The 18,619-nt window shown below is 50.2% G+C and overlaps 1 protein-coding gene across 1 annotated transcript in view; it reads right to left on the bottom strand.

Annotated features, from left to right (window-relative positions):
* The window catches only part of CCDC146 (coiled-coil domain containing 146), a 234,020-nt gene that overhangs the window by 106,217 nt on the left and 109,184 nt on the right, over positions 1–18,619 (bottom strand). The window contains exon 5 of the mRNA XM_075345195.1: positions 17,817–17,874. Within this exon, the coding sequence (XP_075201310.1) occupies positions 17,817–17,874 (58 nt within the window). The remainder of the gene's footprint in view (positions 1–17,816; positions 17,875–18,619) is intronic.

The raw sequence follows: 18,619 nt of genomic DNA, 5'->3' as shown, positions 1-18,619 counted from the left end.
AATATATGGTCCAGCCCTACAGGAATCTTTCTATGCATACCCCAATATGTCTTACACCACCACCTCGATGGGCGACGACCGCCCGGCTTCTCTGGCAGACCTGCGGTCACTGTTACAAGCGATCCCCACCAAAAACAACATTGCAGCATTGGCTAATCAAGTGGTGGCGGAATGTAAACAAGAATTCATCCAATTACGGCAGGATCTCTCCTCACTTACTCACAGGGTAGACACCCTGACTGAACAACAATCAAATTCTCAGGTGTCTATTCAATCTATTCAAGAGACTGTAGAAAACCAATCCAAGCAACTATTTTCCCTTCAACAACATGTTGATGATTTAGAGAACAGAAACAGACGGAACAATCTACGTATTAGAGGTCTTCCGGAATCTATCGCTGCCCCTGACATACCTGCTGTTCTTCGTTCCATCTTTAATAATCTGCTAAAAAGGCCACCAGGAGCTCCCCTTGAACTTGATGGAGCCCATAGGGCTCTACGTCCTCCGGATCCAGATGATTCCCGTCCGAGAGATGTCGTGTGCAGGGTGCACTTTTTTGCTATAAAGGAGGACATTTTACAAGCAGCCAGGAGGAAACAGAACCTGTCATTTAATGGCTCTACCATACGCATAATGCCGGATCTCTCACGCCACACCCTGGCCCAACGTGCGACTCTTAAGCCCCTTCTTGATGCTTTAAAAGAGAGGGGTTTACCATTTCGGTGGGGATTTCCAGTCTCCCTGTCGGTGCGGAAGGACTCCCGATGGATGGTCCTGCGATCCCCAGAAGACCTCCCGGCTTTTACTAAGAGCCTGAATCTGCCTACAATCCCTATTGCAACCTGGCCGACTACCCTACTCCAGCAGTGGGTACCTAGGGGACAGCCTGCCTCTTCCAGACTAACTCCACCTCCTGAGCTCGGCAGGGGGCTGCCTCCGAGAGAAATGCGGGGTCGTGGGGCGGGTCGCCCTCGGTAACCGATATAGATGTGCTCAGTGGCGGAATGCGCCCTTATGACTTATGCCTCTTACAGTTATTTGAGTCACTTGACTCTCGCATGCTGCCTCTAAGTTTATTCATCGCCCGTATTACATGAACATTTGATATTGTTGCCGGTTTCTGTGATTATCCTTAATGTTTTTAGCATGCACGGAGCTTTGCTTGGTTATGTCTGACATCCTTTTTCCCCAAATAGGTCGGGATCCTCTGTCCTGCCTAGATCAGGCAGATATGTTCCCTAGGAACATTTGTTCGGATTTAGTCTACTGTGCAAGGTTTTTTTTGCCTGATGTTCTCCCTGTTTTCGTTTCTCTTTTCCTCTTCTCCCTGCTACATCCTACCTACCTCCAGTCTTGTCTTCTTTCTATTCTCGGCGGCCGGGCTGATGGTGTTCGATACCCTCTCTTATATATCTCTAATGTACTATTCTTTTATAGATGGCGGACCTAAGCATTGCTTCTTTCAATGCCAGGGGCCTCAATGTTCCGGAGAAAAGGACACAGATACTGTATCATCTTCATAAACGGAAGGTGAGAATAGCGTGTCTCCAGGAGACACACTTCAAACAAGGACATGCCCCTATTCTTAAAAATTAATATTACCAGACATGGGTATCCTCGGACAACCCAGACTCCCGTTCCAAAGGTGTGGCAATAGCCATCCATAAATCCCTCCCACATCAAATCTTAAAGTGCACGACGGATAGTCTTGGAAGATATATTATCCTCTCACTGAGGGTGGAAACCCACATTTTCACAATAATTAATGCGTACGCCCCAAATCAAAAACAGGACAGTATTGTTTCCCATCTGATCGACGTCGCGATCCCCTTGCTACAGGGCACGGTGATTTTATGTGGCGACCTTAATGTCACCCTCGATCTCACATTAGATAACTCCAAAGGGAAATCTAGTATTGCATACACCATCATTAAACGTATCAAAAAAGCTCTACTGCGCATTCAACTGTTCGACACCTGGAGAATACAACACCCGTCGGACAGAGACTATAGTTTCTATTCCCACACTCAGGACTCCTATGGTCGTCTTGACTACATACTAATACAACATAGCACGCTCCCGTGGATCCAACACACGGGAATGGATAATATACTGTGGTCAGACCATGCGCCGGTGTACTGCACGATAGAGATCCCCTCTCTTTCGGCTCCTAGAGGGTCGTGGCGGCTGAATGAGTCGTTGCTACTGGATGAGCTTTGTGTTACTGACATTCAGACCTCTATTACAAGGTTCATGGAGGACCACTCAGTAGATGACACAGCCCCCACATATAAGTGGGAAGCATTGAAATGTGTCCTACGAGGTATTTTTATTAAGCACGGGTCCCGAATCAAAAAAGAAAAGGCCCAAGACATAGTAAAAGCTCTCCATAAGGTCTCTGAACTGGAGCTCATCCACAAACGAGCCCTATCGGCCACAAATCTACAAGCCCTCTTACAAGCTAGGTTCCAGGTTAAAAAACTGCTTGATTCCTCATATCAGCGTCTAATACAGGTGGGAAGGGGGAGGTTTTATGAGTTTGGGGATAAACCCGGCAGATTGTTGGCCAACGCGCTGAGGGAAGAAAGAACTCATACCCTCATACCTTGCATCAAGAACCCACGCGACGAAATACTCTATGCCACCCCAGACATCTCAAATACTTTTCACGACTATTATTCCAAGTTATATAATTTACCTGTCAAGCCCCCCAGGTCGAGTGATGAGTGTCCCTCAATGCCCTCACCTTTTAGATGTCTCGATAGCTCTATAATTGACAACTTGGAAAGTCCATTTATACTGGAGGACCTGTTGGCAGTGATTCGCGACACTCCTGGAAACAAGAGTCCTGGCCCTGATTGATTCCCCACCAAATTTTATAAATCCTTTTCGGAACAATTAGCGCCCCTAATGCTCCTTTCCTTTAACTCGATTTCAGACTCTGTCCCCTTTCCGCCCCACTCCACCACGGCTCACATCTCACTACTCAGTAAGGCTGGAAAAGACCCCACGGTGTGTAGTAGTTTTAGACCGATATCACTTCTTAATGTAGATTTAAAAATCTATGCCAAGCTTTTAGCAAATAGACTTCGTCCTTTGCTTCCTGACCTGATCCATTTTGACCAGGTCGGGTTTGTCCCGGGTAGAGAGGCAAGGGACAACACCATAAAAACCTTGGATTTAATTCAACACGCACATACTAAACAACTGCCTTTGATGTTGCTGTCTTTGGACGCTGAGAAGGCTTTCGACAGAGTCTCCTGGCAGTCACTTGCACAGACCCTGGACCATATAGGCCTGGGACCGGTTTTCTCATCTAAAATTATGGCTTTATACCATTCCCTGCTCACCTTAAGATTAATGGCACTCTGTCGAAACCCTTCTCCATTCGAAACGGGACCCGGCAGGGATGCCCCTTGTCACCTTTACTGTATGTCTTAGTCATGGAACACTTGTTGTCGGCCATCCGGGCCAACCCGGACATAAGGGGAATTAAGATCACCAACCGGGAGCATAAATGCGCTGCCTTTGCTGACAATCTCCTTGTTTATCTGTGTAACCCCATCACCTCTCTCCCGTCCTTAATGGTGGAACTGAACCGCTTTAGCAAGTGGTCCAATTTTAAAATCAATTTTGATAAATCAGAGGCCCTAAATATTTCTCTACCCCAAACAACTGTGAATGTTATAAAACCAAACTTTCCCTTTAGATGGCCACCCCACGGTAGTATTGGATACTTGGGCATCAAGATCCCATCTGACTTGTCCAGGCTCTTTCAATTAAACTACCAAAGTTTCCTGTCACGACTCGAGGGTGATTTAGCCCGGTGGCACAGGCGCACTCTTTCATGGTTCGGCAGGTTCAGCGCGCTCAGGATGACGGCTCTGCCGAGATTGCTGTATTTGATACAGACAGTTCCGGTCTATGTTCCAGCAACCTATTGGGCCAAGATGCAGCGCATATTCAGTCAATTTGTTTGGTCTGGAAGGCGTGCCCGTATAGGGAGTAGCGTCCCAACTAGGACCAAGAGTGCGGGAGGGACGGGACTACCTGACTGTAGGCGGTACTACTTGGCAGCCGCCCATGCCAGGATCCTGGACCTTTTACATAATTCTGGTTCTAAGCTTTGGGTCTGCCTGGCACAAGATATGTGCCCCTTATCATTACTGACCCTGCCCTGGACCTGGCCGCTCCTCACCAAGCATAAGATTGAGATGTCCTATAGTACTAAACAAACATTGAAAACGGTCCACTCTGTGTCATCACGCAATCTCATGATCCAGCCTAGAGGGCCCCTTATGCCACTAACCGATAACCCGGAGTTTTTACCGGGAGCATCATCTAATAATTTTCTGGGAAGCACGAAACTGAATCCTTTGAGATTAAATCGGGTAGCTCCGGGCGGGTCTCTCATCCCACTTCTGGAGATAGTAGAGGGCCAGAATTTCAAACTGCGATTTAATTTTGAGTATGCTCAACTCAAGCATTTTCTAACCTCCCAGGACACTATCAGGGCTCATCCCCCACCCCAAACTCCTTTTGAAAACCTTTGCACTGGGCCTTCCAACACGCGTCATGCAATATCAAGGGTGTACAAGCTTATGACAAGTGCAGCAGAGGTGTCGCCTCCTCGCTTTTGTAGAGCATGGGAGTTAGAGCTCAATCAAACGATTCCCGGGAATCAATGGGAGCGTTGTTTCCGCCTGACCCACAGGTCCGTAGCTGCCACTAGGATGCAAGAAACCAGCTATAAAATACTTTCCAGGTGGTACAGGGTTCCGGCGTCTCTTCATGCGTGGTTCCCCGAAATACCGGACACTTGCTGGCGTTGCGGAGCCTCGGGAGGCACCATGTCTCACATCTGGTGGTACTGCCCGGGCCTGTCGGTCTTTTGGAGCAAAGTACTGGCAGCCATAAAAGAGGTCACAGGAATCGTAGTGCCCAGTCGCCCGGAGGCAGCTTTACTGTATATCTTTAACGTATCGGAAAAGGTTTTTAAAAAAATCTATCTTGGGCCACCTTCTTCAGGCCGCCAAGACAGTGGTCCCACGGCGCTGGAAAGACTCTACCCCCCCGACGTTGGATGAGTGGGTAACAGAGGTAAATGTGATCCACCGCATGGAAATGGTGATGGCCCAATCACGAGGGCAAACAGTGGAGACAGCCACTAAGTTGTTCCAATGGGAGTCTTTCCTGTCCAGTGAGAAATTTCTTGAACTAATTTAATCTCCGGACTGGGGGCACTCTGGCTTTTTCTCTTTTAGACAGTACACACCATCCTCTCGACAAATCTTAGCTCAATGGACAATGCATCAGCCCCGATCGCCTCACCCTGCTTTCTATCTCTCCTCTCCTTCCTCTGAAATACCTCTCCTTCTTTGGATTCTGTGACTATCACTCAACTTAATCTCTTCTTCTTGTTCTATTATCATCTAAGGTTTTAAATGATTATCCATGTACTATTTCTACCATCCATAGAATATTACGAAGCCTGCGAAGGCTTGGTGTAGCATTGACTTTCGATTTCTGATTTGTATCATTTGGTACAGCATGGATGTATGTTCTAATATTGTAATTCCTTTGAAAATCAATAAACTCTTAAATTGAAAAAAAAAAGAAATATCAGCCTAAAACTACATGGGTGGAACTTGTCAATAATCTCAAGGCAGTTTGGACCACTGTCAACAAGAAAACCATTGGTAACAAATTACGCCGTAATGGCTTAAAATCCTGCAGTGCCCACAAAGTCCTACTACTCAAGAAGGCAGATATGCAGGCCCATCTGAAGTTTGCCAAGAACACCTGGATGATTCTGAGAGTGATTGGGGGAAGGTGGTTTGGTCAGATGAGACAAAAATTGAGCTCTTTAGCCTTAACTAAACTTGCCGTGTTTGGAGGAAGAAAAATGCTGCCTATGACCCAAAGAACACTGTCCCCACTGTCAAACATTGAGGTGCAAACATTATGTTTTGGGGTGTTTCTCTGCTAAGGGCACAGAACTGCTTCACCGCATCAATGAGACAATGGATGGAGCCATGTACCGTAAAATCCTGAGTGACAACCTCCTTGCCTCTGCCAGGACATTAAAAATGGGTCGTGGCTGGGTCTTCCAGCATGACAATGACCCAAAACATACAGCCAAGGCAACAAGTAGTGGCTCAAAAAGAAGCTAATTAAGGTCATGGAGTGACCAAGCCAGTCTCCAGACCTTAATCACATAGAAAACTTGTGGAGGGAGCTGAAGCTCCAAGTTGCCAAGGGACAGCCTCAGATTCTTAATGATTTAGAGATGATCTACTAAATGGAGTGGACCAAAATTCCTCCTGACATGTGCGCAAACCTCATTATCAACTACAAAAAATCTGACTGCTGTGCTTGCCAACAAGGGTTTTGCTACCAAGCATTGTCTTGTTTGCCAGAGGGATCAAATATTTATTTCTCTTTGCAAAATGCAAATAAATTAATAGAATTTATACAATGTGATTTTCTGGATTTTATTTTGAATATTCTATCTCTCACTGTTAAAATTAACTTACCCTTAAAATTATAGACTGTTCATGTCATTGTCAGTGGGCAAACTTACAAAATCAGCAAGGGATCAAATAATGATTTCCTTCACTGTATAATATAATATATATATATATATATATATATATATATATATATATATATATATATATATATATATATATATAGTTGAAACCAGAAGTTGTACAAACATTTATGCATAAGTACAAACAACAAGGGAATGTCCAGCCATCATACCAATCAGTAAGGGGACGGGTTCTGTGTATCAGAGATGAACGTGCTTTGGTCAGACATGTGCATATCCACCCAAGAAAAAAGCATAAAACCTTGTGAAGATGCTGGCTTGCTAGTAAGATTGTATCATTATCCCCCGTGAAACGGAGTACTATATCAACATGGGCTGAAAGGCCACTCTGCCAGAAAGTAGCCATTACTCAAATGAAACATAAAAAAGCCAGTTTAATGTTTGCAAATGTACACAAGAACAAAGAACTTCATTTTTGGAGAGATGTCCTGTGGTCTGACGAAACTAAAATTCAACTGTTTGGCCATAATGACCATCGTTACGATTGGAGGAAAAAGAGAGAAGCTTTGAAGCCTAAGTGCACCATCCCAACTGTGAAACATGGGGGTGGGAGCACGATGTTGTGGGGTTGTTTTGCTGCATGCGGGACTAGTGCACTTCACAAAATAGATGGCATCATGAGGAAAGAAGACTATGTGGCAATACTGAAGCAACATCTCAAGACATCAGTCAGAAACATTCTTCCGAAATTATTATATTTAATGCAGGCCCTCCCCATTACAGTCCCATCAGCCTTCTTCAAGACCGTGGATGTAATTCACACTGTCTTTGTTTGGGCCAACAAAGGAGCCAGGATTAGTGGCTCTGTCCTGTGTAGACCTAAATCGGAGAAAGATATTGGTCTCCCAAACCTTAAACTTTACTACATTGCATGTCACTTGTCACGGATCGTTGACTGGTGTAGAAATAAATGCAATAACGCCTGGGTCCAGATAGAACAGAGCTTTTCAGATTCCTCATTGTGCACCCTCCCTTGGGTCGCCTCAGATGCCCCTAATACTCTGAAAACACATCCTACGATTGGGCCCACACTAAAAATGTGCCTGCACTCTTTAATGTGTAGGGTGTGCTAATTCCAATGCTCTCTAACCTTACTCCGATTATTAGCCACCCGGGTTTTAGCTCGGTCTCTACTGACCCTGTTTTTAGGGCTTGAAGCAGGGCGAGTCTTGACAGGGTAGCTGGCTGGGATGGAGACACGGACTGGCCTTCACTAGCCAAGCTGAACACTGTTATAGATCCAGTCCCAATGGTGGGGTGGAGGTGCGCACAGCTGAAACATTTCTAAACATTCTCCCCCCTAGGACGCAGTTCTTGTAGGATAGGACCCTTTTTGAATCTATGTGTCTGGCATCGGGACCTATGCGGCATACACTTTCTATGTCCTACGCTTTGTTGATCTCACCTCCGGACTAGTTGCCTCCACCTTTCATTCTGCAATGGGAAAGTGACTTAGGTATAAGTTTCTCCTCAGAGCAACGATCTAGGATATTTAGTTTGGCTCATAAGATGTCTTTTAGCTCGAGACTGCAAGAGATCAATTACAAAATCGTTGCACGCTGGTACAGGGTCCCCTCTCGCTTTCAGACTATGATTCCCTCAGTTGACCCGGTATGTTGGCAGTCCAGCGGGGCAGAGGGCACTTTTCTACATATTTTCTGAGACTGTAATGTGTTGCAACCCTTCTGGACCAGGGTAAAGGGGGCTTTACACGCTGCGACATCGCTAATGCGGAGTCGTTGGGGTCACGGAATTTGTGACGCACATCTGGCCGCATTAGCGATGTTGCTGCGTGTGACACCGATGAGCGATTTTGCATCGTTGCAAAAACGTGCAAAATCGCTCATCGGTGACATGGGGGTCCATTCTTGATTATCGTTACTGCAGCAGTAACGATGTAGTTCGTCGCTCCTGCGGCAGCACACATCGCTATGTGTGACGCCGCAGGAACAAGGAACCTCTCCTTACCTGCCTCCCGGACGCTATGCGGAAGGAAGGAGGTGGGCGGGATGTTCCGGCCACTCATCTCCGCCCCTCCGCTTCTATTGGGCGGCCGCTCAGTGACGTCGCTGTGACGCCGCACGGACCGCCCCCTTAGCAAGGAGGCGGTTCGCCGGTCACAGCGACGTCGCCGGGCAGGTAAGTATGTGTGACGGGTCTGCGCGATGTTGTGCGGCACGGGCAGCGATTTGCCCGTGTCGCACAACAGATGGGGGCGGGTACCCATGCTAGTGATATCGGGACCGATATCGCAGCGTGTAAAGTAGCCTTAAGTCAAATTATCTGCACAGTGACGGGGTTTACGAGAGAAATGGGGCCAGCATTGTACTTACTACATCACAGTGAGATGCCATTGTCCACGTATAAATGCTCTCTCAAGATTTTTGATTATGGCAGCGTGTTCATGTGTCCCCCTAAACTGGAAGAGTGTCACCTACCTATCTCTGTGGATCTCGGGAGTCAATGACCTTATGCACATGGAGGACTTGACTTCTTTGATCCATGACACCTATGAAAAGTTCTGGGCCACCTGGTATTACTGGATGGACTTTCAGCAGACAGACGAGTTTAAGGAGGCACTAAGATAATTTGGGAGAAGTGTTGGCTTGTTGACTTCTGGGTGAATTGACGCCTCTTCTACACCCACAACAGACCTCCCACCCCCATTTTTTTTTTTTTCCTTTTTCTTCCCCCCGCTACTTCTTTCCTTTTCTTCTGTCTTTCTCTCTTCTTCTTCTCTTGACTTCTCTCCTCTGTCTAACTTTGGGCAGGGTTTCCCTTTTTCTTGTAAAAGTCGTTGACAACCTTGTTTACCACTACTTGACTTTCCTCTGATGATTTGCAATTTGTAAGTAATCTTTTTCTTGAATTATGATTTCCTGTTGTACAATCAACTGTTGTCAAGTTAAATAAAGAATTATAAAAAAAAAGACATCAGTCAGGAACTTGAAGCTTGTGCGGAAATGGGTCTTCCAAATGGACAATGACCCGAAGAATACTGCCAAACTGGTTAAGGATAACAAAGTCAATATTTTGGAGTGGCCATCATAAAGCCCTGATCTCAGTCCTATTGAAAATTTATGGACAAAGCTGAAAAGGTAGGTGCGAGCAATGTGACCAGTTCTGTCAGGAGGAATGGGTCCAAATTCCTACCAACTATTGCGAGAAGCTTGTGGAAGGATATCCAAAACTTTTTACCCAAGTCATACAGTTTAAGGGCAATGGTATAAAATACTAATGAAATGTATGTAAGCTTTTGACTTTTCAGAAAGTAATACAAATGCCTTAAAACATTTTCTTCCTATTCTGGCGTTTGGCAAATATAAATAATTTCGGTTCCTAATTGACTTAAAAAGAGAAAAGTTTATTCGGATTTCATGTCAGATAGTGAGAAAAACATGCAGATGTGTCTTTATAGATAGTGTATGTAAACTTCTGATTTGAACTGTACATACACATAAATACACACACACACACACACACACACACACATGTGATATAAAAAATGTTGGAATTTTAGGACTTCTTTCACCATTTCATGACCACTGGAACTATTTTCCTGTTTTTGAATAGATTTTTGACCACACATGTACCGTATGTTTCGGACCATAAGACGCACTTTTATCCCCCCAAATGTTGGAGGAAAGTGGGGGGTGCGTCTTATGGTCTGAATATAGGGCTGCGGCCGGGAATGAGGGTGCTTCGCTGGAGCGGGCCATCGGGGGCACGAGCAGGCTGCAGCAGCGCCTGCTGTGACCACATGGGCCCACTCATTACATATGCATGCCCATCATCCCGCCCATCATCTCTCAGCGCTGAAACCGGCGCTGACAGGTGGGCAGGGTGATGGGCGGGGGGTGCACGCATAGTAAACAGCCGGCCGTGATCACCCCTGGCAACTACAGCCTGGAGTGATCATGTGCGTCTGTATTCACTGCTCCCAGTCCCCGCACATCATCATCAGCGCGAGGGGCAGTGAATAAGTACGGTACACTCACCGTTCCCCTGCAGCTTCACGATGTCCTCCCATCTGCCGGTCAGCTGATCTGTGTAGAGAGCGGTGAGCACAGCGACGACATCATCGCTGTGTGCGCCGCTAGTCATGCAGGTCAGCTGACAGGCAGACAGGAAGAGATAGCGATGCTGCAGGGGAACTGGGACGGCTCCACACTCCAGCGGCGCTGCTGCCGGCACAGACAGGAGGAGGAGCGACGCTGCATAGAGTGAGGAAAGGTGAGAATAAACGTTTATTTTTTTTTGTGTGATACAGCATACAGGCCATAAAGCAGGATGGATGGGGGTATATAGCAGGATGGGTGGAGGTATATAGCAGGATGTGTGGAGGTATATAGCAGGATGGGTGGGGGTATATAGCAGGATGGGTGGGGGGTATATCGCAGGAAGCAGGATGGATGGGGTATATAGCAGGATGGATGGGGGTATATAGCAGGATGGGTGGGGTGTATATAGCAGGATGGGTGGGGGTATATAGCAGGATAAGGGCATATATCAGGATGGCAGTATATAGCAGGATGACAGTATATAGCAGGATGGCAGTATATAGCAGGATAAGGGCATATATCAGGATGGGGTACACATACAAGTCGGGAGGATCATTACCAGGATGGGGTATCTTAGCAGAGAATTTGGGGACATTACCCCCATAACAGTGTCAGCAGCAGATCCTCGCCCCACATCAGTGTGTCATGACCACATATTTTGCTTAAAATTTTATTTTCCTATTTTCCTCCTCTAAAACCAGAGTGCGTCTTATGGTCCGGTGCGTCTTATAGTCCGAAAAAGTAGGATTTTTGTGTACTCACCATAAAATCTCTTTCTCTGAGTCTTCATTGGGGGACACAGGACCATGGGTTATGCTGCTGTCACTAGGAGGCTGACACTAAGTAAACATAAAAAGTTAGCTCCTCCCTAGCAGTATACACCCCGAGCCGGAGGCGGGCTCAGATCAGTTTGGTGCACAAGCAGTAGGAGGAGTACCAGAATCACCATACATAAAACAAGTTGTAACTAAAACAATGCAGCCGGGCGAACAAGAGGTCTATGAACATAAGACCGCTGAAAATAGCAGGCAAATGCAATTAAACAACCAAAAAACCAAGCAGGGTGGGTGCTGTGTCCCCCAATGAAGACTCAGAGAAAGAGATTTTACGGTGAGTACACAAAAATCCTACTTTCTCTATCGTTTCATTGGGGGACACAGGACCATGGGACGTCCAAAAGCAGTCCCTGGGTGGGAATACCGAAGCCCGCAGACAGGAAGAAAACAACAACCTCCCTCGGCGGGCTTGTACTATAATTGAATGCTGTCACCCTATTACAGGTGTGCAACTGCTGCCTGCAAGACCTTTCTCCCAAAACTAGCATCTGCCGATGCTTGGGTGTGAACCTGGTAGAACCTAGTAAAGGTGTGCAGGCTAGACCAGGTGGCGGCCTTGCAGACCTGGTCGGCCGACGCCTGATGCCTAATCGCCCAAGAGGCTCCCACTGCACGGGTAGAGTGCGCCCTTACCCCCCGCGGCGGAGACTTGTCCCGAATCCGATAGGCCTCTGATATGGCGGAACGGATCCATCTGGCAATTGTGGCTTTGGATGCCGATTCACCCCTCTTGGGACCAGAAGGGAGGACAAACAGACCATCCAACTTACGGAACGGCGCGGTTCTGGAGACATAAATTCTAAGGGCGCGCACCAGGTCCAGGGTGTGCAAGGACCTCTCCAAGCTGTGAGAGGGGCCAGGACAGAAGGACGGAAGAACGATTTCTTCGTTAAGATGGAACGGGGAGACCACCTTTGGGAGAAAGGCGGGATCTGGCCGGAGAACCGCTTTGTCCTGGTGAAAAATCAAAAAGGGGGCACGACAAGAGAGAGCTGCCAGCTCTGATGTCCTGCGAATAGAAGTGATGGCAACGAGGAACACCACCTTCCAAGACAGGTGAGAAAGGGAAGAATCCCGCAAGGGCTCGAATGGGGGATCCTGAAGCGACCCTAGGACTAGATTAAAGGTCCCACGGTTCTAGAGGCCGACGGTACGGCGGGGCCAGGTGGGCCACTCCTTGGATGAAGGTCTTAACCTGTGGACGAGAGGCCAGTGGCTTCTGAAACAGGATTGACAACGCCGATACCTGGCCCTTTAGTGTTGCGAGCGAGAGACCCGCATCTAGGCCTGACTGCAAGAATGCCAATAGGGAAGGAAGGGAGAAGGCGAGAGGAGAAGAAATACTATGCTCTTCACACCACCTGAAGAAAACCTTCCACGTGCGGTAGTATATTCTTGATGAAGATGGCTTCCTGGCCCTAATCATTGTCTGTATCACCCTTGAAGAAAAACCAGCCTTAGCTAGAACCCAGGATTCAATGGCCAGGCCGTCAAATTTAGGACCTGTGAGTTCTGATGGAAAAGAGGTCCCTGCTGCAGGAGATCTGGACGGTCGGGAAGACGCCACGGAGCGTCTGCGAGGAGCTGAGTGAGTTCCGCGAACCATGCTCGTCTGGGCCAGTCCGGAGCCACTAGGATGACCGGTATTCCTTCTGCCTTGATCTTCTTGAGGACCCTCGGGATCAGAGGGAGCGGAGGGAAGATGTAAGGGAGACTGAACTGGCTCCATGACAGGGTGAGGGCGTCGACTCCTAAAGCCAAGCGGTCGCGGCACCGCGCTACAAATTGCGGAACCTGACAGTTGAACCGGGAGGCCATTAGGTCCACATCCGGAACTCCCCATCTGTCGCAGATCTGGTTGAAGACTTCCCGGTTGAGGGACCATTCTCCGGAGGCGAGGCCTTCCCTGCTGAGGAAGTCCGCCGCCCAATTGTCCACGCCTGGGATGTGTACCGCTGAGATCAGGGAGTGATGACACTCGGCCCAGTGCAAAATCTTCTTGACTTCTCGCATCGCCCCGACACTTCTTGTGCCGCCTTGGTGGTTGATGTACGCCACCGCCGTCGCATTGTCCGACTGGATCCTGACCGGGCAACCCTGTACTAGGTGCCGAAACTGCTGCAAGGCTAGCCGGATGGCTCTTATCTCCAAAATGTTGATCTGGAGACAACTCTCCCGCGGTGTCCATCGGCCCTGCGCTGTGTGATGCCGAAACACTGCTCCCCAGCCCTGGAGACTGGCGTCGGTGGTCACTATCTTCCAGTGGAGCGGGAGGAAAGACCTTCCTGACGCGAGGTTGCGTTGATTGAGCCACCAACGGAGGGAGTGGCGGGTCTCCGGCAAAAGATGAAACCTGCGGTCCAGAGAAAAGGGTGATCTGTCCCACTTCTTCAGCAAGGCCAGCTGGAGGGGCCGGAGGTGGAACTGTGCAAAGGGTACCGCTTCCATCGCCGCCACCATACGACCGAGGACTCGCATGCCGAACCTGATGGAAACTTGGCGCTGACGCCGGAGAGCGCGGAGGCCTCGTTGCAGGGAGGACATCTTCTCCTGTGTGAGGAAAACTCGCCCTTGGGTGGTATCGAATACCATGCCTAAAAAGGTGATCCGACGGGCCGGGGTCAGAGAGGACTTCTTCCGATTGATCAGCCACCCTAACCGTGAAAGGGTGTCGATCGTGACCTGAACCCCAAGACGACAGTCCTCGAAAGAAGAACCTTTTATCAACATATCGTCCAAGTACGGGATGACCATAACACCCCTGGAATGTAGGACGGACATGGCAGCCGCCATGATCTTCGTAAAGACTCTGGGGGCGGATGCGAGGCCGAAGGGAAGAGCCGTGAACTGGAAGTGATCTTCCGCTATCGCAAAGCGGAGGAACTGTTAGTGAGAGGTGGCTATCGGGACGTGAAGATAGGAGTCTTGAATATCCAGCGATGCCAGGAATTCGCCGACCTCCATGGACGCGATGACGGACCGGAGTGACTCCATTCGAAACGGCCGAGGCCTCACCGACCTGTTTAGAAGCTTTAGGTCGAGGACGGGACGGACAGAGCCGTCCTTCTTGGGGACCACGAAAAGGTTGGAATAGAACCCCTTGAAACGTTCTGCGGGAGGGACTGGTACCACGACTCCGGCTCGGAGGAGGGAGTCTATGGAGTGAAAGAACGCGCGAGCCCGCGCGGGAGACTTGGGAGGGCGAGATAGGAAAAAACGTCTCGGTGGCTTTGCTTCGAATTCTATTTTGTAGCCTGATGTGATGATCTCTCTGACCCAGGCATCGGCGGTCAGGGGGATCCACACATGCTGGAAACGAGACAGACGCCCTCCCACGAGTCTGGCGCTGTTGCGCGCCGACCGCGAGTCACTTGGAGGAATGTCGGCGGTAACCGGAAGAGGATTTCGTGGACTGGCGGGGACGTGAACGCCAGGCGGGATTGGTCTTGAATGACGGGGTCCTCCTGTCTCTCGGAGAAGAGCGGCTTTTTCGCGGCTGGGGAGTGGAGTTGAAGCTGCGAAAGGGCCGGAACCGAGCGGTGGGGCGCCGATTCTGGAAGCGCTTGGGGCGCAATTGGGGGAGAGATGTACTCTTTCCTCCCATTGCATCGGAGATCAACTGGTCCAGCTTATCTCCAAAGAGACGTTCCCCTAGGAAGGGCAGGGAAGTTAGTGACTTCTTAGAGGCCGCATCCGCGTTCCAGGACCGGAGCCAGAGGGCTCGACGGATGGCCACATTGTTGCTGGCGGCCTGGGCCGCGCAATTTGCAGACGCCAGGGCTGCATTGAGCAGGTACTCACCCGCGAGGGAAATCTGCGAGGCGATGGGAACCAGGTCCGGACTGGCAGGAATGGCGCGGAGACCGCAGCGTAGCGTGTCCGCCCAGGACATCAGAGCCTTCGCAACCCAAACCGAGGCAAAGGCCGGAGAGAGGGATGTGCCCGCTGCCTCGAAGGCGGAACGGGCCAACCTGTCAATAGTACGGTCCGTAGGGTCCTTGAGAGACGTACCGTTAGTGAGTGGAAGGACTGTGTGAGAAGATAGGCGGGAGATTGGGGGGTCGACCACAGGGGAGCCTGCCCAATCCTTTCGAAGACCCTCAGGAAAGGGATAATGCAAATCAATGGACTTACCGCTGGTAAATACCTTGTCCGGCTGTTGCCTGTGGTTGCGCAGTAACTCAGCGAATTCTGGATGTCCGCTGAATGCGCTCTGGGCCCGCTTCACCCGCTTAAACGAGACCTGGGTGCTCTGGGAGGAGACGGGGTCCACCTGTACCTTTAGGGTCTGGTTTACTGCTTCTATCAGGCTATTCACCATTCGCCGAATATCAGCCGCCTGTTCTGAGTCCAGCAGGGGTGCTGCATCGGAATCCTCATCGGAGCGGTCAGAAGACTCCCTGGAGGACTGACGGTCTGGACCTGGGGATGAAGGTGAAACCTGGGAAGAGGCTGAAGACGAGACCTGGCGGGTCCGCTTCTGAGCAGCAGAGGAGGTCCCTGCAACGGGGCTCACCTGCTCCGGAGGCGATTGCGTCGGGTCTGCGGGAATCTGGGCGAGCGACGGCAGCAGGCGCAGTGCTTGCGCGATGGTCCGAGAAGCCTCAGAGAGGGAATCTACGGACTGGGACAGGGACGCTAGCCAGTCGAGGGGGGCGGGACGCAGGGCCCTGCAGCATATGGCGCTGTGGCGTCTGCGGTATCAGAAGCGTCGGCCGCGGAGTCCTGCAGAGGCTGCGCGTCTGTAGAACAGACGGAGCATAGTGGGGCGTCCTGGCCATGGGAAAATTTGGACTTGCAGGAGGAGCATGCAAAAAATAAGGCAAAGGGGGCCTGCTTGGATTGGGTGGGCTTAGCTTTAGGCATGGTGAAAACAAGTACTCTCCCTGGTGGCTGCTAGGAAGGAGACAGGAGAGGGTTAACTCGTCCCTAAACTCAGAGAACGCTACCTAGTGAGGGCTACTCCTTAGGAGCAGAGCTTACCCAGGTCCTGTGTGCTGCCCACCAGTCCAGAAGAGGGAGTCCAGGAGTGAGCTGGCCAGAAGAGTCAGAACGCCGGCGCGCTGCAGCCTCAGGGGACCAGAGACAGGCTAAAATGGCGAGAGGACGCTGGAGGAGGCTGGGGGAGGAGCAGCATTCCGGCGCGAAAAACCGGAGGATCCACAGCCCCCACCATCAGCCAGGAGGCAGAGCAGTGGGAGGATACAGGGGGAGACGACCGGCGGCCAATAGCGCTGCAGCGGGGGCGTGGCTAGGACGCAGGAGCGACTAGGCCGAGACCGGGGGCTAAGTTTATGTAGAGGGCCGGGGGAAAGTGCAGGAGAGGTCGGTCCTACCTGTAATCGGCGGCGCCGGCCCAGCGACGGATGCGGTGCAGGCAGGGCGCCCTGCCCCTGCCTGTGTACAGTGCTACTCGTCTAGGAAGACTCCGGGGGAGAGCGTGCTGAGGCAGGGTAGTGGACATCATGATGGGGGTAGCAGCCCCCTTGCAGGAGAAGGCAGCGTGACAGGGCCCCATCGATTACACACGCTGCGGAGGTTCCATCCCTGCTGTACTCCCCTGTACGCCCTTTGGGGTGATACCGCAGGGCGAATCAGGGGTGCCCACAACAACCTGCCCACACGCGCACCCCCGGGAGTGGTACCACGGGGATGGACGGGGGAGAGGGCCCGAAATCTCAAGCCCCTGCGACCCTGGGGAGTGGTACCCACAGGGCTGCGGAGGATGAGTGAAGCGAATACCTGCAGAGAAAAAGAAGACAGGTATGAGAGCGATGAGCGGCGCCGAAATAAAAGAAAAAAGCGCAAAAACATACATGGCTGAGGGGGGCCGAGACGGCCCACATCAGCCTCCTACGACACTAAGCTAAAACTGATCTGAGCCCGCCTCCGGCTCGGGGTGTATACTGCTAGGGAGGAGCTAACTTTTTATGTTTACTTAGTGTCAGCCTCCTAGTGACAGCAGCATAACCCATGGTCCTGTGTCCCCCAATGAAACGATAGAGAAATACGGTATATAAAATATATCAGAAACAACATAAACTGTGCATGCCAGGAGAAAAAAAAAGGCAATGGATCTGTTTTTCTCTTTTTCAATATATTATATGATAAAATGAGTGTAATTGAAAACTGTAACTAATCCTGCAAAAAGTCAACATGGGTGGATAAAACTATGGCTCTTGGAAGAGGGGGAGAATAAAACAAATAGCAAAAATGAAGAATTACCTGATCCTTAAGGAGTTAATTGTCCAATGCACATGTGCGCACAGGCACTGATATATTAAATAGAAAGATATAATACTTACCCCAGTTTTGGGGATTCTTTCATACTCTCGCTCCAGAAGCCTTTTTTCTTCCCGTAAACTGTGAAAAGATTTTACATGGATTCCATTAGAATAGATGCAGTATATGTCCCCTTATTTACAGGCAACTGTTGAGTTTCTGGCGAACAAAGTGAAAACAGCTACTGGTCATTCTTGACAAGCTGCAAGCACGGGACTACTTCTCCCCCCTCTGTGGCCTCACTGCTCAATCCTGTGCCACAATGCCAGAAAGTGCCACTGATTGGTTGCAGCCAGGGGCGTAACGAGCGCGGTCGCAGAGGTCGCCGCTGCGACCGGGCCCGCAGGGTTATAGGGGCCCGGCAGCCGCTCTGCAGAGTCAGCTGCCGGGCCCCTATGTGTAACGCCGCTGTGTAGTGGCCGACCACGTGACCGCCGTGAGTCGGCCTGTGAGTCAGGGGGCCCGGTGTCAGCACGGGGCAGAGGCTAACCTGGAGAGGCCACCAGGCGTGTCTGACCTGCAGCAGAGCAGAAGCGCTCCTGCACGGCAGACGGAATCCATCCCTACCAGGACCTGCGATGATGTCATGCCCATGTGACTGTGTGGGAGGAGACACAGGATTGCCGGGGAGAAAGCAGAAGATACTTTGGACACATGACTGGTAATTAGAAAAGAGGGAACATGAGGGGCAGGGTGAGTGGGACATAAGGGCTGCAGACTGTGACAGAAGCATGTGAAGGGGTGCAGAGTATTTGAGAGGGGTAAGTTGGGGTACAGGCAGGGTGAGATATGTGGAGCAGGGTGTGTGCTATGGGGGTGCAGGCTG

Source organism: Anomaloglossus baeobatrachus, chromosome 4 (assembly GCF_048569485.1).
Source record: "Anomaloglossus baeobatrachus isolate aAnoBae1 chromosome 4, aAnoBae1.hap1, whole genome shotgun sequence".
Classification (NCBI taxonomy): Eukaryota; Metazoa; Chordata; class Amphibia; order Anura; family Aromobatidae; genus Anomaloglossus; species Anomaloglossus baeobatrachus.
This window is presented reverse-complemented; position numbering and strand designations above follow the sequence as displayed.